Source organism: Xenopus laevis, chromosome 5S, assembly GCF_017654675.1.
Source record: "Xenopus laevis strain J_2021 chromosome 5S, Xenopus_laevis_v10.1, whole genome shotgun sequence".
NCBI lineage: Eukaryota > Metazoa > Chordata > Amphibia > Anura > Pipidae > Xenopus > Xenopus laevis.
Window position 1 is genome coordinate 40424741 of NC_054380.1, and position 23778 is coordinate 40448518.

Sequence of the window (23778 nt, forward strand, 5' to 3'; positions counted from 1 at the left end):
CTGCAACTGACCAAACAACCTACAAAAAAACAACCTGCATTTTTACACTAGATTGATTACAATATTACAATATTTTTTTAAAAAAACCACTTGGTTGCAAATATAAGCAATTGCTTACCCGTATCGTGTTGTTTTATATTCAACTTTCAGGATAGGCTTGCAGGGTTCTGGCTTTTTTCCATCTTTTATCTGTTTACCTAATAAAGAAACAAAACATTTTCAATCAATTCTAACTGAATAGCAGGATAATCACAATAGAAAATGAAAATTCCTCTATACAACTTTAACGAGAAATATGAATAAAAATTTGCCCTTGCAAATTTAATGAATAAACAAACTGCTTCCACAGTGTTTAATTGGAGCAATCAGAGAGGATGCATTAAAAACGATTTGGGAGCCTCACGCCTCTTTTGTCAATGTACCAGTAAATTGGGGGCTAATACATTGACAAAGAGGGTGTGAGGCCCCCTGAAATGTTTGTAATGCATCCTCTCTGATCCCTCCAATAAAACACAGTGGAGGCAGTTTACGTAAGTGACTTCCAATTCTTTCATTTACATTGGTATGCTGTGCCAGGAGCTATGTTCATTTGGTATGTACACACTCTGCTAGAAACTGTTTCTTCAATAATCTCTTAAGTGTACACTCGCTTTGTGTATCTGCATAGTTACGCCACTGAGGGCAGCAATCCTAGGCATTGGAAACAGAATATGAATGAACAAGTTTGCCTGTGGAGATGTGTTTTAACCTGTGTTTATCTCTCAAAAGACAGCAGTTTTAAAAAGCTGTATAACATAAGTCTTAGGATGGACATTTCTTCCCTCCCATACATCAAACTTACCCAACTTGGTGTACAGAGAGGCCAATTTATCAAAATTCGAATTTTTAATTCTCAAGAATTAAACTTTTAAAACTTCAATACTTACAAAACTCAAATGCTTGCTTATTTATGAAAATAACTTGAGTAAATACAATTGTAAAAATCCAGAAAGCAGGAGATTCATATTCTATTCTATATTTTCAATGGGTCTACCAACTCACAAAAACTGAAAATATTGCTTACATTTTGCCTATGCCACAGACTTCTAAATAAAACTGTCCCCTTTTAGGCTACTGTCGCACCAGGCTGATTCTTGGCCTGCGGCTACACGCAATGGCTCTGGGTGCAGGCACATAAGAAAGCTGATTGGAGAGTAAGGGGCTGATTCTCAGTCTGTGTTTATCTGCAGGCTGAGAATCCACCTGGTGTGGCAGTAGATTCCGAATTTTTACATTCAAGTTTTGTGCACTTAATAAATCTCAAAAATTTTAGTTTTTGAAACTCAAAATCATGATGGCAGTGGTCCCTTAATATGCCATAATTGTTTATCTATCAAGGAATTCTCTCCTGTCACAACAGCATAGGTTTTGACATTTGGGTGGTCCAACTGGATAAGGATTTGCTTGTATGGAAACTTCACGGAAACAACACAATAAGATATGCGAGTGTTGTTAAAGAGAGAAAATACCAGTGCCTCCCTGTGGATGAGTTAGAGGTGGTTTCAGCTTAAAAATTTATACCATGGCAAAATTGTAGCAAGACACAAGGTGGTCACACAGCATCAGGACCATCTCACCGAAGCAAAACTTTCAAGCAGATGGGTGTTTCTGAAGACCAGAATCAAAGTGGTCAACCACTGAAAAAGAGCGCAGGACATGAGAAATACCTAACGCTTACATCCTGGAACTGGCTAGTATCTTGGTACACTCATCTACAGTCCAGATACTGCTTATAAAGTTTACTTTGACGTTGAAGAGTTTGAAGAGTTGCAATGCAGTAGAAACAAAGCCAAACAACTCAGCTACACACAAAGAAAAAGGGCAAGGGTGCAGAAAATATGAAATATTTGGCTTTCACAGATGTCATTTTGTCTACCAGAGTTATGGAAAACAGTAGATCAATGACAGCAGGCAAAACAGTGGAGGTTCCCTGCAGGATTGGGGATGCATTTGCACAAATGGAGTAGGTGCTGGTCATAAATTGATGGTATGCTCACAGATAAGAAGTACAACCATAATATTATCATGCAATACCATCAGTGGCATGACAATGACCCCAAAAACATGGCCATAATCATTAAGAACGATCTGCAGAAAAAGAACAAGAAATGGCCCCCACAAAGCCCTTATCGCAAAAACATCAAACCAGTTTAGTATTACTTGCAGAGACAGAAGCAAATAAGACAGCAAAGTCTGAAATAGAACTGTGGCAAGTCCTCCAGGATGCTTCGAAAAACCTACCATGTGAGAACCAGAAAAGACACACGTGATTAAGAGAGCTGATCTCTGTTAAATTAATTATTGAAACCCAATATTGTTACTAAATATCAGTTGTTTTTTTCCTGTTTATCACATTTTCTAGGATGTTTCTTGATTACTAAAAAGTAGCCATTATTTTTAATAAAACCTAAAACTCTTGCATAGTATTACAGGTATGGGACTATTATCCAGAATGCTCGGGACCTGGGGCTTTCTGGATAAAGGATCTTTCCGTAATTTGGATCTTCATACTTTAAGTCTACTAGAAAATAACGTAAACATAGGCATAAACAATTGGCTGGTTCTGCTTCCAATAAGGATTACTTATATCTTAGTTGGGATCAAGTACAATCTACTGTTTTATTATTACAGAGAAAAAGGAAAATTTTTAAAAATTTGGGTTATTTGGATAAAATGGAGGCTATGGGAGATGGCCCTTTAGTAATTCGGAGCTTTCTAGATAACAAATCCCATACCTGCATATATGACAACACTGAAACACTAAGGGGCCGATTCACTAAGCTCGAGTGAAGGATTCGAATGAAAAATACTTCGAATTTCGAAGTATTTTTTGGGTACTTCGACCATCGAATTGGTTAAATTCGTTCGAATTCGAACGAAATCGAACGAATCGAAGTAAAAATCGTTCGACTATTCGATCATTCGATAGTCTAAGTACTTTCCCTTTAAAAAAAACTTCGACCCCCTACTTCGGCAGATAAAACCTACCGAAGTCAATGTTAGCCTATGGGGAAGGTCCCCATAGGTTTGCTAACCTTTTTTTGATCGAAGGATTTTCCTTCGATCGTTGGATTAAAATCGTTCGAATCGTTCAATTCGAAGGATTTAAAAAATCCTTCGATCGATCACAGAATTAGCGCTAAATCCTTCGACTTCGATATTCGAAGTCGAAGGATTTCAATTCGAGGGTCGAATTTCGAAGTATTTTTAACTTCGAAATTCGACCCTTAATGAATCTGCCCCTAACAGTACACTAGAAAATATATACTTAAGTTGCAGTCTAAATTCTGTTTTGTGCTCTACTTTATTTAAAGTAAAAAAGACAAACTGCGAGAACATGAGAACACAGAAACACACACACTGTTCATGCTTACAGTAAGGTGTGTCATATTAATGAAGTTAAGCTGGCCATAGACGCAAAGATACGATTGTATGAATCCTTGATTAGTCCGATTTTCGGTGTGTGGAGTGTCCCGACATCTGTCGTGCCATGTCGTACAGTCGATCGGACAGGTTTGAAAATTTGCAGATATATCTCTGCGTGTATTGCCGATCTTCAGTGAGAGACGGAAGCAGAGAGCTGTAGTTGAAGTGCAGTGAATAAGGCGAGGGCTGGATTAGGTGCAAGTCTCTAGGGGGCGCTGCATTTGCATCCCCATAGGTCCCCAGTCTCTCCCCATCCCCTATTGTTCCCCCCGACCCTACCTGCAGCCAAATAAAAAATGGCGAATATCACTAGGCCTTAGGTAGAAGACACACGTCCGGCTACGCGGAGAAAGTCTCCCCGTGCCAGTCAGATGAGAAGCCATCAGCAGGGAGATGGAGCGGCCGGTATGTCCTAACATCGGCTGATCTGTTCTTTTTTAGCTGAAGGTTAATGGCAGGTCAGGAGATGGGGACGTCAATCATTTGATGATTCCAACGATCAGATCTTTGTGTCTATGGCCAGCGTTAATTTAGGAATAGCCTGACAAATGTAGCCTACTCCACTCCAAAACCAACCAAATCTCTATCTAAACTATTCAGAGTGGTTTAGTAAAAGTTAGAATTCAAAGAATGTAAAGGAATTGCCTCTCGCTTTTCTCCAAAGTAATAACAGAAAACTTGCTGTCAACTTTATTAGAAAGTGAAAGTGTAAAAAGTCTTTTAGAAATGACAAGATCATTTTCAGAAAATTGTTTCTCATCAATCTGCCAAACAAATCTCTTCAGGATGAAAAAGTATCTGATATGCGATTTTCTCCTCAAAACTCTAAAAGCGGTACCCCAAATGAATAACATTATCACAGAAGCAAACATTTCTCTTCTTATGTATGACTTTAAAAAGTGAATAGCAAATGAATTGTATGAAATAAAAAATGTCACTAACCTCTAACATTGCAGGGTACTATGCTCCAGGTTTATTTGTAAATAGATGGAGTGACAATGACTAGGTCCCATTTATAAATACAGGTCCAGCTTTATAGCAGTTACTTACAGTAGTTAATGCACAGGTATGGGATCTGTTATCCGAAAACCCGTTATCCACAAAGCTCCGAAATCGAGAAAGGCTGTTACCCATACATTTAATTTTATCCAGATAATTCAATTTTGTTTAAATGATTTCCTTTTCCTCCGTAATAATAAAACAGTAGCTTGTACTTGATCCAAACTAAGATATGACTAATCCTTATTGGAAGCAAAACCAGTCTACTGGGTTTATTTAATGTTTACATAATTTTCTTGTAGAATAAAGGTATGAAGATTCAAAATTACAGAAAGATCTGGTAGATCCTCAGGTCCCAGGCATTCTGGATAACAGGTTCCATACCTGTATCAGTGGCTTAATAAATACCATTTCTCTCAAAACTGCAATTATTTAACCCCTCAAACATTTTGCTGATAGCATTTCAGGGGCAGTTATGTTGTCTGAGAATACTATGGGGCAGATTTATTAAGCGTTGAAGTGAAAATTCAAATTTTCGAATTTTTTTTTTTGGTCAAAACTATCAAATTCGATTTGTGAATTATCCAAACTCGATTTGAGTTTTAATTCAAACTCAAATTCGAATTTAGAGATTTATCATCCCATTAAGAACTCAAATTTGACTATTCACCACCTTAAACCTGCCAAATTGCTGTACAAGTCAATGGGAGAGGTCCAGGGATCAATTTGGTGATGTTTGCAGCCTTCCTGACATTCCAGTTTTTTGTTTCTTTTTGGAGAAATAAATTCGAATCGAGTTTTTTAAAATTTGAATCGAGCATTACTAATTCAAATAGAATTCGATTTGAGTTTTCGGGTCGATTCAATTCGTCCAAGCCGAGAAAATGTGATTTTATTAATAAATTTCGATTGGTCGAATTTCGAGTTTATGGGAGTTTTAAAAAACTCAGATGAATTCGAAATTCGACCGTTGATAAATGTGCCTCTTAGAGATGGTGAAGCGACAATAACATTTTCAAACAGGACAGATTGTACCATTTTTCCAGCAGATATATGAGAACAAATGTCTGATTTGAATTGTGAACCCACATAGTTCCATACTGAATTCGGTAATCAGTTAGCCCCATTTTGCTTTGTGACAGGGCAATAAAGAACTCAAAGAGCATACACATATACCTTATAGCAGTGATAATCAGATTTTATTAGCCCATTATGTGTCAAAGGATTCCCTGGATTTAGTTGCCTTGGTGAACCCTAATGGGACTATTAACAAACCTGTGAGTTTTTTTTGGGTCCCAGTTTGTTCCATATACGTATACTACTTAGTATGTCTAGTATTGGTAAATCTAAAAAAATCTAAAAACAACTGGACTTGCTGAGTAACTACTTAGTATGATATAATTTTTACATAATCCAGTCCTTCAAAATAAGAAATAATCATCCACATAATATATAACCTTATAAATGGAACATCACTGATATGCAGTACACACTCATACAAATGTCACACAAAATGCAACTGTGTTAATATTCTTAAATGTAAATGTACCCTTTTTAACAATTCAAAGTATTCATAGGTCTGTTTTATTGCAGAAATGAATGATGCTAATCCTATACCAAAGAGGATATCACATGCTCATAGCTGCTACATGTAGAATAAAGCAGCACACTCTATGGATGCTACTTTTGTAACAAGATCATATTGAGGATTTTTCCGTCAGAGCCATATGACAAATTATAATTTTATTAATGAAGTCTTGCGTTCATCATGACATACATGGTATACAAAAACATTTCCAATGACACATATATTAAAAAACAGCATAATACTGTTGAAAAAGAACATCATGGTGTGTAATAAGAAAGGTATCAATACTGAATATTAAGGGGGTTATTTATCAAAGGTCTTATTTCGAAGCTATGTGAATTTTTTTTAACTCTAATAAATTCGAATGTAGTCACAACCCGACTATGAAAAAACTCGAATAGGAATGAACCGCAAATCTGAGAATTTGAATTGAGTTTCCCTCCAAAAAAACATAAACATTATTTAATAATGTTAAATTGTTGTCGCAGAAAAATTTGTACATATAAAGTGGAATCGGCTGTCATTTTTCAATATCCCAAGCAATACATGATAATGTTACATTCTCACGCAGCATTCCTATTGTTTCCATGGGGTTACTTAATCTCACAGTCTTAATTATAGATATAAACACAATTTCCTTCCAGTACAGACAAAAGCATAATTCCTTTGCTTGCTTTTATAATAAGATCACTTTCAAACCAAATACTGTACCAGCTTACTGAGGCTGAAGATATTTATAGCTCATTGTAATTCTATTTGTACTTTGCTATCAACAGTGCCTAGTGTTTAGCAGGTTTAAATGACACATTACATCTCCACTTTATGCATAGGTCTATTGTACCAGATTGGAGATAAAGACTCCACGATTGTCCTCTCAAAGCTTCTTATCCACATGGCTTTATGTTAATGACACCATTCAGCATGCAAAGACTGAAAACTACAGACTACGGACCATGCCTTTCACAATAGGATACTGGCTGACTAAAATCATAAACAAATATGGGGAATTTTGGAAGCAGTGACAGGTCTGCTGTCATGCTAATCCAGTAAACTGAACACATTAGGAGCATAAATGTCAGCCTTTCAAGTTTTTTGTTTGCACTTTGATAAAATGCCCATCAATATTACTGCAATGCCAAACCCAGAGTTCTTAGTAACCCATACCTCCCAACATTTTAGAAATAAAAAGAGGGACAAAAAAAGTTGCAAACATTTTGACCACGCCCGTTTTTTCTGGCCACACCCCCTAATTACCATGTTCATTTTACAAAATTTGACAGGTTATGAAAGTTTGAACATAATTCTGTTTTTTTCAGTTATTATAGTTTTGCTAATGAAGATGAATTGCCCTTTAACTTGTGAATCTAACTTCTCCCAAGGGACCTGTTATCTTATATTGTTACAATTACTCATTTGCTTATCTGGAAATTGTTACATAAGTATCTTGTCTCCTGCTGTGGCTGTTGTGGGCTCACTGCCAAAAGCCAATTAAGTTAGAAACATCTTTTTCTGCCTGTTCAATGCAGTGCCCTCCTCCCCCTCCTCTCTCTTTTTAATGTAAAAAAACCCTTTCAAAATTCTGACCCTTAAATGCAGAGAAGCACAGTGGAGCTCCCTGTCGCCATCTTTCGGGTCTTCGTATAGTCTTCTGGTCTCTTCACCGCCATGAAGCCTGCGGGAGCCTGCACAGTGGGGCCAAGTGAGAAATCGGCTTCAACTGCACATGTGCAAGTCGGCAATGAGACCTCCTCTCTCTTTATAGTGTAAAAAAACCCTTTCAAAATTCTGACCCTTAAATGCAGAGAAGCACAGTGGAGCTCCCTGTTGCCATCTTTCGGCTCTTCATATAGTCGTCTGGTCTCTTCGCTGTCACGAAGCCTGCGGGTGCCTGCACAGTGAGGTCAAGTGAGGAATCGGCTTCAACTGCACATGTGCAAGTCGGCATTGAGACCTGAAGACTACACAAAGAGCCGGTAGATATTGACCGGAAGCTCCGCTGCGCCTCTCTGCATTTAAGGGCCGGAATTTTTAAAGCATTTTTTTTTACACTAAAAGGAGAGGAGGGGCAATGCGTGCAGTTTAGGGGGACTTTTAGTAGGGGGGGGGTTTAGTTCTCCTTAAAACCAATAAATAAAACTGGACCTTTTATAAATAGGCCTCCTAGTGTGTGGTGTTGCACCAGTTTGAAAACCCCAGATAAAGGGCACGTTAATATAAAACCATATCCTGCCAAAGCAATACTACTTTTCGAGGCAAAACTTTAGATGTTAGTTTTCATGCTGTTATTTACTTTGCTTTTCCAATTTGAATAGAAAAGTACAGGATCCGTTATCCAGAAACCAGAAACGCTCCAAAGAAAGCCATCTCCCATAGACTCAATTCTATAATCAAATAACACAATTCTTTAAAAATGATTTCACTTTTTTCTGTAATAATAAAACAGTACCTTGAACTTTATCCCAGCTAAGATACATCACATCCTCACAGGAGGCAACACAATCCTATTGGGTTTTTTATATACTTTTAATTTTTTTCAAGTAGACTTAAGGTATAAAGATCCAAATTACGGAAAGATCCTTTGTCTGGAAAACCCAAGGTCCTGTGCACTCTGGATAACAGGTCCCATACCTGTATGGTTTAAATATGATTAAAATTATCTGGTCCTTTATTGTACATGTAGTAATTTGTGATATATTTTTTTATAATGTTCCTTTATTGTATCTGGATATTCTTTCATCCCTACTAAAAATTGCAGTTTGTATAGTTTGTTCATGGCTTTTCATAATAAAGCTAATATTGCTCTAACCCTGATACACTGCCATCACTTCTGTCAGAACGGAAGAGACGATCACACTGCTTTTATGTAATGTATTTAAAATTTAATGTGCTTCTGCTGTAGTGCTTGTCAATAACAGCTGTATCTTTTCATCATCCTAGTGATCATAGTGTCTTTCTTTCCAAGTCAAAGACAACGTGCTCTGTGTTGCTTGTCTCCTTCCTAGAACTTGGTTTGATACAACGCTTGCAGGCTTTTCCATTATTTATACGTTTCAAATATAAATCCTGCAGTCCTTTGCATCTAACCACATACCTACATTAAGTAAACACAGTGCCAAAGAATAGGAATGAAAATCCACTATTAAATAATCATGTTTATGTCTGAAACACATTTTATATGTGTAAATGGATTGACAGAATGACATAGAAGTCAAACTGAGTTGTACCATCTAATGATACATGCAGCATAGAACTAGCTACATGCCACAACACTAAACATTATTTCATATTTTTATTCAATGGCAATATTCAGCTCAGTATCAAGTCTACCAGGTATAACTGCTGAATAAAAGAGAATACATTTCGAGAGTATTATATCTCATGTACAAAACAAGGTTGCCTGATTCTTAACCATTTGGGCACCCTACGAACTATTATCAAAACCACAGGAGCTCTAATGTCAACGGCAGACCTGGCCGAGTTCATGGATCCCCATTACTTAATTCAGACTTTCATCTATAAGATGAAACACCATTTTCCCCAGACTTGCGTGTGCAATTTGCATTTGAGTGGGATAAATAGATGGGACTCTGGGCAGAAATACACAGTTTGGTTTATTTCGAACCCTTTGTTTGTTTTCTCTTTCTTTCTTCTTTTTTTCTTTTTTCTTTTCCTTTTTTTCATTGTACCTTTTTCTATGTTAAAGTATCCTCAGTATAGGTACCATAAGAGATGTTAATTTTTTATGTACATTTTTATTTTGACACTAATTTATGAGAAATTGATACTATGTATTATACCTAAGTGAGGAGAGATTCTGTAAATCTACATTCAATAAGCAATGCCAATATGCTTGTTTGGTACCGGTACATGTCAAACAAATATAAATTTAAGTTTAAAAAAAAAAGAATAAATTACCCAATTTATCCCATTAAATCTCAATAACAATGCCAGTCCTGGATTTCACCTTATTATTAAATAAAATTACTTAAACTGGCAATAGACAATCACATTTTATTCCCTGTATGAGGAATGTTTGGATATCGATCATTTCAATGCAACAATATAAAACTAACCATTCAGGAGACAGCAAGTTGACAGACAGCAATCATACAAGAGTTATGTCCGAGAACTAGTAGTGACAGTACCCATAGTTATGGTCAGAAAAGCAATACATGCAAAGATATTATTGTAATTTTTTTCAGAAATTTTCCAACCTATCCGACTTAATGGCCAATTGCCATGGTTTGAAAATTATCAGGACATTTATTTTGAGCCCACACACAGCTTGAAATTGTTTTGTTTTGTACAATTATATGTGTGTGTGTCTATGGCCAGCTTTACTGGGGACTCATTTAGAAACTGGGGATGGGGGTGCAAAGTGCAAGGCATTTGGTCCCAGCACCAGAAGGTACAACTTTTTGCCCCTTCAGCAGGCAATGCATAACATGCTACAAGTTTACAGGCTTCTCTGTGCCGTATTGCTACCCACTGCTAAACAAACTGCTTGCCAAAACCTTTCAATCCATATTGATACTGATTATATATATATATATATATATATATATATATATATATATATATATATATATATATATATATAGTTGATTTTTTACATACTTTTGGGCCACTGTTCACTTCAGGTAAAACTCTTTTTCTTACACAAACAAAGGGTCTATTTACTAAAGACAATTTTTGCAGGTTAACATGTTTCTCATTCTATTGCCTCAAAAACAAAACAAAAACATTTACTTATCACTGCAACAATGTATTTTGGCATAAAGATGCACGACAGGTTGTTCTGTACCAAACAAGCTAATCATATAGGTGGAAGAAATTTGTAGAAAGTTTTTCTGCAACTTGCCATAGTTGATAAAAGTCACCTCAGAACAGGAAAACACTTTTAGGTTAAAAAAATATATATATTAGGAAAACATCTCAGCCCTTAGTCAACTTTTCATAAATAGGAAATATAGTTTTACCAATGAAGAAAAATCTACCCGAGTGTTAAGAAATCAGTGTAAATAAATACCCTTAGTAGAAAAACAAGCGGCTCTTTCATCGATATGTCCATCTTGATGATGATATGCAGGCCGTGGGGGCAAGGACACAAAGTCCACAGACAAGGTCGGTGATACGATGACGAAATCAAACCTGTTTGACAATACCTGCCCAAATTTTCAGCACATATAAGTTGGGAAGGGCTGCTAGCTGGCCCCATTCTTGGTCCAATAAACTTCCTGCTCGATTTAAATAATCTTGTGTATGGCCAACTTTTCACCTATCCACATTTCACAAACATTACCTTTTCAATGAGATGTCACTTACTAGATACTTACCTTTTTCTTTTCTCTTCAGTGATATTCTCTTAAAGGCACTCGTTATCAGATAAGGGTGTTTTTATCTGTGTAATGGTGTTGTTTTTAGCATATGTACTGACATGGCTGTTTTTTTACTTCAATTTGATTAATGCAAATGAATGAAAAGGCAAACCCAAATCCTTCTGTTTACATCTATGATTAAGCACCAAGGAGTGCAAAATAAGTATGGCTTTTGGGCATCAAAGCCTCTCTCTACTCTTAATTTGAAGTTGATCAACTAAACTTGGTCTCACATACAGTATGATAATGGGAACATTATTCCCATATGAAATGGTCTTTAAAGCTTAGTACTCAAATCTTAACATTTCTTAGATTTTTTTCAAAAATTACCTCAAAATACAAGCCACATTACTGATGACTTGCTGTTCTAGGAACTACTGAGTGTTTGGCATAGCTAAGCAACTTTTCCAATAGTGGTGGATGGGAAGGTATTTTCAGGTGCTTTGTTGCCTCTGGGAGAGCAAATTTCCAATGGTTGACAAGGGGAGGTCCATTTATCAAAGGTTGAATTTGATTTTTTTTAATATACTCACAATTCAACTTGGAGGTTATTTATGAAAAATTTGAATGTCTAATATTCTATCCAATCGTTCTGACCTGAAAATTCGAATTGTATTCAATTTGTATGAATCGAGTCTTTCTCTCAAAAAAACCCCTTAAATGTCAGGAGGGCTATTATCATCTCCAAATGGGTCAATGGATTTTAAGTGGTGAATATTCGAATTAGTACTGTTTCCATGGTTGAGGTGTGATACATCTCACATTTGAATTTACATTCGAATATGGGGATTCAAATTGTAATGTGTGAATTTTGACACTCGAAAATTCGAATTTACTATTCAACCCTTGATAAATCTGCCCCCTATTACCACCACTCCTAATACTTAAGGGTAACTTCAGCAACTACATTGCCGGTAAACTTGTAATACCGACCCTGGCCTTTGCAGGTATGAATTGGGTGGATGGCAATCCTAGCAACAAAGCATCTTATGTGTCATTATCCTTAAGTGGGCTGGTAGCAGATTCTATCATATGGATTATTGCTTATGGATTATTGCTTATTGTAAGTAAAACATATTTTAAATGATATACACTATGGGAGCTCACTTCAGCAATATGAAAATGGCATAGTAATCTCAATAAGTATTTTTGCAACATTAATTATCGAGTTACCATTTGTCTATCATATCAGTGGCAAAGGCAAGGAAAAAGTATAGGTGTGGGGGTTGCATAAATAGTTCACCGTGTTGTGCTCAGGGGAAGCTGCTTCATCCCTCAAGAACCAGTTCACTGGCTTGACAGAGCTGAAAGGGAGGGCACCCTATGCAAGAGGCTCCTGACTGCAGGCCTCCTGCACATGACATTAACCCCTGGGTACTGAGCCCTGCAGCGATCACTTGATCCAGTTTCTGACCCACACTCCCTAGAGGCAGCAATCATAAAAATAAAGGAGCAGGAAAAGCATTTATTTACTATTTGTAACTAGGGATGTAGCGAACTGTTCTGCGGCGAACTTGTTCGCGCGAACATCGGCTGTTCGCGTCCGCCGCAAGTTCGCGAACGTCGCGCGACGTTCGCCAATAGGCGTTCGCGTCAAAATCGTTCGACCATTCGACCATTCGATCGCTAAAATCGAACGATTTTCGTTCGATTCGAACGAAAATCGTTCGATCGAACGATTAAAAATCCTACGATCGTTCGAATCGAACGATTTTCGGATGTTCGAAGTTCGCGAACAGTTCGCGAACTGTTCGCATTTTTTGCCGGTGTTCGCGAACGGCGTTCGCGAACACATACTCGGCGGTTCGCTACATCCCTATTTGTAACCATGAAAAACGGTTACTGCCTTGATATACGTCTAAACTGGTATAGTAAGTTCTGTGCCTACATGATTTTAGCTGTGCTAATTGTCAGGCTTTTGTTCTGCTTTAAATGAATCGTTTTAGAATTCAACATCTTAAATTAAAACTGTAACTACTTTATTGCTCAAGAAACAGGAAAAAAAATATATTTTTATTACACCCAGTCTTTAAAGCTTATTAAAAAACATGGAATTCTTAGAACACATTTTTGGAATGTAGGTTGAAAAATGGCAGTTATGGGCAATTGTACTGACCCAATTTAGCACCTGCTCCATTTTCTCATACAAACTGCACTAATATTAGATAGTATAGACAGTTTAATGTATGCACTTTAATTTGCAATTTGCTGGTTTAAATTTGGACTGTTAATGCTTTGATACTCAGCATTGTTTTACTAGCTACCAGTAAACTAACTGAGATCTGCAAAGGTCACTGAGTAAACAAATGCTCAGAACAAACAAGAGTAGATATATCATGGAGTTGGAAGGCACAAACACAGGAGAAAAATGCATTCCAGTTCAGTTCCTTGATATAAGAAAAAAGACACAGCCTCTTACCATGCGGCACGATTGTCTGTATGCACTTGGCAGGAGAGCGTACATTCCATATGGTTAAAGTTCCATCTGAATGGCTGCAGATAAACTGCTTTCCTTCATGGTGCCAAGCAACAGAATGAATAGCCTATGCAAGAGAATTAAAAAAAAAATATCCATAAATATACACAAAGTACAGTATACGATTTTCATATTTCAGTCTTAAATCTTCAGCATTGTACAAAATACAATTAGCACAAATACAGACATACAAAGCTTGGAACTAAGGAAAGTGTTGCACAATATCTATTTAGGAAATGAAATTCATGGTTAGATAGAATATTGATAACACTAGTACACTGAATCCTTTAGAGATTTCCTTAAGAAAAAAGAAATCTGCACTATTAGATATACACCTTGGTTGTGGGATTACCTTGCAAAGCTGGTGCCTTAGTGAACATCCTTGAGCAAATTATAGTAAGAGCACAATATCCATCTCAAGCAGAGCACCATGTAAAGGGATAGCTACTGACTTCCCAATACCATATGATATTTCTCTTTCTCTTTCTGCTCATCATGGCATGTATATCTGTCTATTCCTTTTCAAATAGGGATAAATTATACATGCAAATTAGTAGACCAATTTAATACCTTGAATAATCCCACCCAGTGCTGAACAGAACTTTAGCAGGTGATGCGACAAATAAATGGCATGTAGAAACATCTGGCACTGAAAAACAGAGCAGAAGGATCCCTCGCTCTCAAATACCTTTCACCATCTTAAAAAAAAATCAGGCCTCGATGCAAACAGTAAAAACTAATACTAGTCTAGAATAGAAATATCATGGTTGATTTTTTTTTCACCAGATTATTTACAGAAACACTAAGCTCCCACTGTCAATATCCATCTGTAGATGGATGTAGATTTGGTAGCATAGGACAACCCAGAGAAGAATCCTAATACAGAGGATTTTGTACTAATAATTCTATACTTGAGCTGAAAATCGCATAGAAAAGTTAGATGGAAAGAAGACAGAATCTCCTGACACGACCTCTCAGCAATACAATTTAGCAGATGGAGTATTAGCTGCCAGATGTTAATCCTCAATTGGCATTTTCTGCTTAAAAAGGTTATAATTTAAGCAGTAAATATGTAGTTTTAAGCCTTGAAATACAAAATGATAGCCAAGAATCCTGAACACAACGGTAAATGCAACAACAGATTTGTGGCTCAATGGCTCCAGATCAACATACAGTAAGAAAACGTTTTAACATAAAGAAATAAGAATCAGTGTAACAAGCACTGTGGGTTACAGTTAGAGCTTACATTACAGATTCTTTCTGGTTGACCACCAGTATTATTTAGAGCCTAGGGATGCCAGTGTTCAGACATGCTCTTCTAACCTTTACATACTGTAATATTTAAAGAAGACATATAAATAGACCTCTGTTGACATCGCAGTGTGCCTCCTGTGCTCAAAGTTATATCTTCATTAGTAGGGCCTGGTTTTTGATGTCTCACACTGATCATCAATGTACCCAAATGGTAGGCATTGTAAAACAATAAAATGTTTAAGAAGGGCAACCCCACCTTTGGTTGTTGGGGACTGTAAGGTGGCAAGGCTGATTCTAGTGGTTTGTCTCGTCCAGCCTTGTTATTTTATCTATTTGTTTAAACTACCAGGGGAATATACGCCAGGATGTTTTAACACTTATATAAAACATATTTTAAGAATGTAAAATCGTGCTAGCTTGGCCCTTCCCCTAATATCTCCTAGCAATATCCAGTTGTAACTGTCAATCAATTTTAGTGAAATGCATGTAAACTGTTTGGTCTTGTACTTGTATCCCTTTACTCTGTAAATCGTTATGGGTGACGATGGAGCTATATAAATAATAATATAACTCAGACATAGATGTGCCCATGTCACTGGTTTTCTTCTGTACTTTTGCAGGATTAGGTCAAAGGTGTCTACAAATATCTTTTTAACTCCTTTTGTACCAGGTCCCTAAATATTTGTGTGCTCACTGTAATGAATACCATGTGTAATCTGCTCTTTCTCTGGCCTCCTCTATTTCACTGATAAGGGCAGTTCTTTTCACAGTGATTTTCATTGTGAGTGCTTCCCTGGAATCCCCAAGTGCCTGCAGCAAAACATAAGTGGCCTGACTAGACAATGCTTCTTGTTGCAGGTCAATAATTGGGTTGTTCTGCAAGGATGAGTCTGAGACCTGGCCCACATAGCATCTTGGTTTGTCTTTCACAGCATTGTCAAAGGACTTGTATACCTGTATATCCTTCTTTGGTCAGTTTTTCCCATCATTGACTCCCTGGACTTTGGTATTGTGTATCTGGATTACAGTGAGTCTGGATTTTAATGTAAAATGTGCAGGATTGTGTCATGATTATAGACAGAAAATATTTGGATGAGTTCACTGATAAAGGGAGTATAGTTTTTTTTATTCACCTTATCTCTTTATAAATGTGAACAGAACAGCAATTATTTAATAGACAAATAGAAAAATACATTTTTTTATTATACTAAAATTAAAAAACATATTTACATACCTCATCATAGGTGTATCTGTAGTCTGCTTTTTTCGACTTGAGGTCCCATAATACTACTATTCCAGATTCATAACCAATCAGGAGCTGGAAGCAAATAAAGCAAAAACTAAGTACATAAAAAGATATTATTAGATTAGACTCGAGGGCTATTTTACTTATGGTAGGCATGATAGCTGGGTACATTATTCAATGCAAAACTGAACTTATTACAACTATTATTACTGAATTTATTAAATGGGTTGTTCACCTTCCAACACATTTTTCAGTTCAGTTGTTTTCAGTTCACCATAAAGACTTTTTTTCTATTTTACATTTATTGCTGTTTTTCTAATATTGAAGCATTTATTTCTCACCATCCTATGTCATTCTAAAGCAGCTTTGGGGGTATAGTGAAATATAAAAAATGAAAAGCAACTGAGAAAAAAAACTTTATTTCTGGTGAACAATCTGAAAACAAATGGACTGAAAAAGTATTTGGAAGGTGAACAAGCCTATTCAGGCTTTGTGGCTAAAAGACTATGCTCCCTTAAGCTTTTCTAAATTCAGATTCTTAGGGGCAAATTCACTAAGATTCGTTTTCACTAAAATCCGAAGTTGCGCTCAGGGGTAGCGCAAGGTTGCGAAGTTGCGCTAGCGTTGATTCGCTATGTAAAACGAAGTTACGCTAGCGAAGGCTAATTTGCATACGGCGCAAAATTCAAATTTCAATGGAGGAATATGTATCAGCACTACAAATGGCTAGAAAAGCTTCAAAACATCAAATAAAATTTTTATTTTGCCCTACACATGTGCCCACTGTCTAGGTAAGTTGCCATGAGTCAGGAAATGTAGGGGGGAAGGAAGGGAGCCCCAAAATTTTTTTCAATCTTTTTCAGCCTATCACCCAGAATGTAGAAAACACGCCAGCGTTTTTTGGGACTTAGAAAAAATTTTGACTTTTTTTGAAACAATCCCTATCTACTCTATTGCGCTTCGCCAGGTCTGAGGTGGCGAAGGAAGTCTAGCGTAAAAGGTAGCGTTCAGTACACTGCGCGCGTTAGTGAATTTGCGTAGTTACGTCGCTAGCGAAACTTCGCCAGGCGTAAGGGTGCGAAATAACACTAGCTAAACTACGCCAACGTTCGTTAGTAAATTTGCGCAGTAACGAAAATGACAAACGCTAGCGAAGTAACGCTAGCGTTCGGCGCTTAGTGAATTTGCCCCTTAACCACTGACCTGCATTGGTTCATTTTAACCCAATGCACTTAAAGGACAACTATTGTGAAATTTAAGTGCAAAGTAGAAATAGTCTATATAAAAATAAATATTTTCTTAAATATGAGTTTTGTGATTATTTACCATTTGGAAGAAATGGTTTTATTGACAAATCCTCTTTTGGCACCAATTGCTTGTGTTTCCCTGTGACATCATCAGTAAATGCTGTATGCGTTACACACAATGTGCATTGCAAAGTACATTCACAAGCAAACATCCACAGCAAACAGGATTCTACAACAGAGGTGTACTGTGAAATAACGTGTGTGATTACCTTTACATGCACGTGCCCTTGCATTTAAGATGCACAACTGTGATACACGATCCTTTATGATCCTTTAACAGCCACAAAACTGCAACCTGCACAATATTTGCATGATAATTTAAAGTTTTAGAGGCAGGAGTACAGAAAGGAACAAGCAAATACTGCTTTCAATCATATTTACAACTAACCACTGAAAATGGGAATGTATATTGGTTAAAAGTACATTTTTTTTAATAGGCAAAATCTTATTTTTTGGGGTTTACATGGGTTTTAGTAGGGAAATTTCACTTTTAAATTAAAGTAGACCTGTCACCCCGACATAAAAAGCTGTATATAAAAGTCCTTTTCAAATTAAACATGAAATCCAAATTCTTTTTTTTATTATGGTGTTAATAGCATAAACTCATTTAAAAATATCAGCTGTCAATCAAATAGTGCCTGCCCCATCTCTATGCCTTAGGCATAGATGCGGAGCAGGCAATTACTTTTACTTTTCATTCAGTACTTCCTAGATGTCACTGCTCTCCCCACATTCCCTCCTCTGTCTTTAACATTTAATTGTGTAAACAGGGCATGGGGATGGACATCAGGTCCCCCATTCTGGTGCATAAACAAGATTCTGAGATGATGCAAGGCTTGTCTAAATAACAGTGTCCATAAATGCACTCCTACAGCTGAATCCTGCATTGAAATCTGTTTTTTTTAAAAAGCAAACAGATTTTTCTATATTTCATTTTAAAATCTGACATGGGACTAGACATGTTGATAGTTCCAAAGGTGCCCCCAGTCATGTGACTTGTGCTCTTATGGAAAGCCGATTAATTGTGAGCTTAGATTGGCATTACAGTGAAACCTTAATTTTACATCTCCTGATTTTAAGTTTTCCCTCATTTAACATTGTTGTTTTAAGGTCCCACCAATGTATTTTGCATAATATATTTCCCTGATTTTACATTTTCCTGGATTCTATACCAAAAATATAAAATGGGGGGTTCTACTGTATTATTTAAAATTGCTTATCTCTCTATTAGGACTTTTCCTATTTATTCATTATTCTGATATGTAAATAAATATGTGGTTGGTATCTAGAATTTGAGAGCCATTCAACCATTTAAAACCATTTAAAACTATCGTAACAGGTAAAATTTCCTCCAAGCTGGACGATTTTCAAAAAGATAAACAAAAAGAACACCAAGAGCCCCAATTCTTTAAAAAAAATTTTTTATTATTTTTTTCTTTTATTCTCCCCCGATTTTATAGCCGCTTGCCCACATCAATATGATCAACACTCCCCTATTTCTTATATGTGTACCCTCACGCACTTTTATGTACCTATTTCACTACTCTGTCCCATCCAACATGGCGGCTAAGTAACCCCCACACTGCCCCTCCCAACATGGCGACTATTTACTTCTAATACTATAGTATTGAACCTTTTGCCTTAACCCCCCCCCTATGATGCACCTCCTGTTTGTAAGATGCTGGTTCCCCTCCAAACTCTCACTATAAAAGACACTCAGGCATCCTCCACCGGCACAGAGGCGCTAAGTGTGTATACTACTGCCAGATGGTGAGTCTTGTTATTTATTACCACACACCACTCTATGCCTTATATGTTTATATTAACTTTGCAGCCCCACTATGTTTTTGCTCACTGCACTTCCTTCTTACCCTATTTACTTCACCTGTATAATTGTTGTATCCTCTAATACTTATCAACCTTTACTTTGGTATATACAAAAAATCCCCCTATTTTTATTAATAGCTAACTAGTCCCTGCACCATACCTTTATCCCAGAATAATGACCACCATACATATTTTGTAATACTAAAAAAGCTTTTGTTTTGACGAATAAGCATACAGCATACTATTTGTCACTTTGGTCTCTGAAATTCACAGCTGTAACTCCTATGTTTATTGCCTGAAGAAGCGGGTCTGAGCCCGTGAAACGCGTTGTACTGATTGGAGTTGGTTAATAATTTTTGACTGCTTAATTACAGTCGTTTTGTGTCTGCTTGGAGGAGGTAAGTCCACTACTGCCTCCTCTGATTACCAAGTTTTTGTTTTTTAACTCGTTTATATCCTTTTATTCTTTTGGCGCCTCTGTTCTTTTTATACGATTTTCAAAAAGAGTATGTAGTAAAAGTACCTATGCGGTGGGGACGCCCACCGTATGGTCCTTAGTGCCGGCGCCATATTTGTTCTAGGGCGCGCTGGCGTGTTTGCACCAGCACATTTTGGCGCGAATTTTGAACGCTATTTAAGGGCCATTCATTGTACAGCCCTTTGCCCGTGATAGAACTTTGTTCTGTGGTTTCCGTAGTTACGTCGCCTTGTGCCATTTCCAGTTATTCTGATTCTTCGTGTTCGACCCAGCCTGTACCTGACTACTCTCCAAACTGTATCCTGACCCTTGCCTGCCTACTACAACTCTTCTAGTTTAACCCCTTGATTGACTACCTGGTTTTGACCCTTGCCTGCCTGACGATTCTGATATCCGCCTGCCTCGACCCAGCCTGTCTGACCATCCTCCTGCCTAATCCTTTTGTACCGTGACCTTCGGCCCAAAAGACTCTACTAACAGCCGTGCCCCTTTGCCAGCCAGAACATCTCGCCTTGTACCTCTCGTTAAGTCCAGGTGGCACCCAAGTAAGCTGAGGGCTCCTCCCGAAGCCCAAAGGTGGTCACACTACTGGTGAAGCCGAGCCGAGACCAGGGTACTTGGCACTTGTTCTGGTATTGGGTGCCAGTCGTGACAGAGTATCAAATTAACTAAAAGTTGTCAGCCTAGAACTAGCATACCAGGACCATGGATTTTACAATCTGAGACAAAAAAGGAGTTAAACTGAATCTTACATCAGCGTGATTCAGGAAAAAAAACGTGTATTTACTAGAAATCAATCAGTACCGTAGCTTAATGCTTAAATATGTACTGAACCTTATGGCACAAGAAGCAGTCCGTTCAAATATGTTGTTTCACTCAATTAACACCCCCTATCACAAGATTTATGCTTTCACTCTCAATAACAATGTCAAAGCAATCATTTGCATGGGCAGTACTGACTCTTTCAAATGCACGTAGCAATGCATGTTTTGCAGAGCGTATGTATACATACAGGTGTATATGTACATTATACATAATACAGTATACATAAAATAATGTGTAACAATATAAAAATACCAACTTCTATAATATGCAACTTGAAGGGGTAGTGTCTAGAAATGTAAGACTTGAAATCTTGTAAGTCGATATTTTATTAATTGTGTGTACACACTGGATGTGTACAGCACAGCTGGTACAATCATGCCGAAACAGCCTATGACATTTGGTGAGCATTCTCTATATTTCCTCTTGAAGTGGGATCTTCAGATTTTTTTTCATTGAAACAAATATAAGAGACTAAATGGCTTAAGCCCCCATGCTTTTCATTTCATATTTCTGTCTTTTAGGCATTTAATTTTCATGCTAGGAGAAAAAAAAACATGCACCAAGTTGTATATAACAACCACACCTATTTTTTTTGTTCCTACAGTCAACACCAAAACGCCACTGTCTGATAACGACAATCAATTTCCCCCATTATGAAATAAGCTCAGTCATATACAAATGAATGTCTTTCACCCCCTTTTTTAAACATATGCTCTTACGGTACATGGTTTTTAAAATTATGAATCGCTCTGTAGCTTTTGCAGGCTTTGAAATTAAAGGGCAAAAACACCAATATGCCTCAAATCATTTTACATATAAAGTAAATTTATTTTAAAAAACCAACAGCTTCCTTACTAGGACTCTTAGGGGCAAATTATGAATAGGTATTATTTGAGGCTCCAATGAGCGTAACAGATCCGTTGAGGTGTGTTTATACAGCGGAAAATATGGCTGAGCACAGCAGAGCTGATATTGAAGCTTCTGACATACAAGAACTTAAGTAACTAGAATGCCAATTAAAATGAATTTTCATCTTTGGCTGAACTTATAGGGCCTATTTGTAGGAGTTTTGGTAAAAGTATTTATATTTTTATACACAACCTACCTTCCCTTCATCAATTGGATTATCACTGATGTGGACAACTGGTCCTGGATGTGATTTGGATGACCTACACAAGGAAGAGGGAATGCAAATATTACAAAAATGCAATATTTAAAACATATAACCTTCACAATTGATGGTACGTTATGAGGTCACTGTAATAAAGCAAGTAGATCTTCTCTGAAAATAGCAAAAGGCTACTTACAATGACGTTACAAAAACAAATTAGTTATTCACCTTAAGAAAACCATGCGCCATACATAATGACTTTTTAAAACTGATATCAAAAACGTATACATGTTTACATCCTAAACATTAGTTTATCTTCACTATCCCTCTCTCAGCATCTGTTTCTCTTCATACTGTCTGCATGCAGGAGTTGAGTGTCAGATATTTATTTACAGTTAGATTCAACATATTTTATAGGGGGGCTCACTCTATTAAAATCACCAGAAACCCTGTCTCTCTACATGCAAAATGTGTGCAATAGGCAGTTATTTTGTTTGTACTGGAATCATTTATTTGAGTGAGCTCTAACTAATCTGCTAGGAAAGGGAGCCCCCCTATAAGATATATTGGATCTGTCAATGACTGACATCCAACTGCTACAAGAAGACACAATAAAGAGAAACAGATGCTGAGGTAGGAATAGTGAACATAAACTTGATTACTTCAGAAATAATGCAGAATATTTCACTGATTGTAATAAAAAAAATTCTTATTTCACTATGATGAAGCTTATATTAAATTTTCATTTTCATGATCATTCCCCTTTAAAAAATGCTATATACAGTAAATGTAACATTGACCATGAAAGATGGCTTTGTGGTACATGACATTTTAGCCACAGACACACATTCAACGGTTTAATGACAAAAAGTGTCTGGAGAAAGCCCTGTCTCTGTTATTATTGTTAAGTGGCTTTTACACACAACAAGAAAGAAAATCTTTGTGAAAGACTGACTGAAAAGAGAAAAAGAAAAAAAATATCTTTTCTCAATCAAAACGAATAGCTGCTAAATGACACCAGTGCAGTCACCCATAGCAACGGATCAGATTATTTCTTCTGTTTTCTTAAGAAAACAAATTGCTAATTAGTTGCTAGCCCCTATGGTAGTAATGAGTCGTTATTATTTTATGCAAAACCAATATGTCATTTAGCATCCTTCATAAAAAAAGTGCTTAATCTTCCACATTTCTGAGCAGAATTCTTTACTTGCATTTTGTTTTTTCTCTTCTAGTTCCTTTATTTATCCTCCTTTCTGACATTAGAAATGCTATGTTTGCAATGCCCTAAAGTTTCTTTGTGATATGCTACAATAGTTTTGGTGCTTGTCAGGCTTTTCTTAAGCAGAAATAGCTGACCGAGTGATATGTATCCTTCAGCGCCTGTCTGGGAAGCAGAATATGTTGTGACAGTGACAAACAGGAAATGACGGCCTAAACAGATAGGGGAAAATACTTTTTGTTTAATTTAATATCTTGTAATATGAGATCCAGCAAAATTGTATGCTGGTATCTAACATAAATCAAGTAAAATTGAAAGGAATTCTAAACATAATGAAAATCATTTTGGAGGTATTACAGATTAATGACATTGCACTGGATTTGAAGGGGGTGCAGGTAACATAAAAAAAACTATATTATATGTTGAATTAGCCAAATATGTGCTCATTCAAACCTATTTGTGATATAAAATGAATGTCATTTATTAATGTAACTATTTGCTTTATATCTACCAGTAGGGGATGTCTCTGCTTTGGTTGCATAAAAGGCAGGGTAGAGTTTAAATGGCTCCATGCTGCTGCTCCCATCCAAGCAAAGTGGTTTGTG

The 23778-nt window shown here is 36.8% G+C and overlaps 1 protein-coding gene across 6 annotated transcripts in view; it reads right to left on the minus strand.

Annotated features, from left to right (window-relative positions):
- The window catches only part of stxbp5.S (syntaxin binding protein 5 (tomosyn) S homeolog), a 204470-nt gene that overhangs the window by 62925 nt on the left and 117767 nt on the right, over window positions 1-23778 (minus strand). For all 6 annotated transcript variants that reach the window (XM_041564434.1, XM_041564433.1, XM_041564432.1 and 3 more), the window contains exons 6-9: window positions 21949-22012; window positions 16395-16478; window positions 13850-13973; window positions 119-197 (exon numbers count right to left, since the gene is read on the minus strand). In XM_041564434.1, coding sequence (XP_041420368.1) covers window positions 119-197; window positions 13850-13973; window positions 16395-16478; window positions 21949-22012 — 351 coding nt within the window. The remainder of the gene's footprint in view (window positions 1-118; window positions 198-13849; window positions 13974-16394; window positions 16479-21948; window positions 22013-23778) is intronic.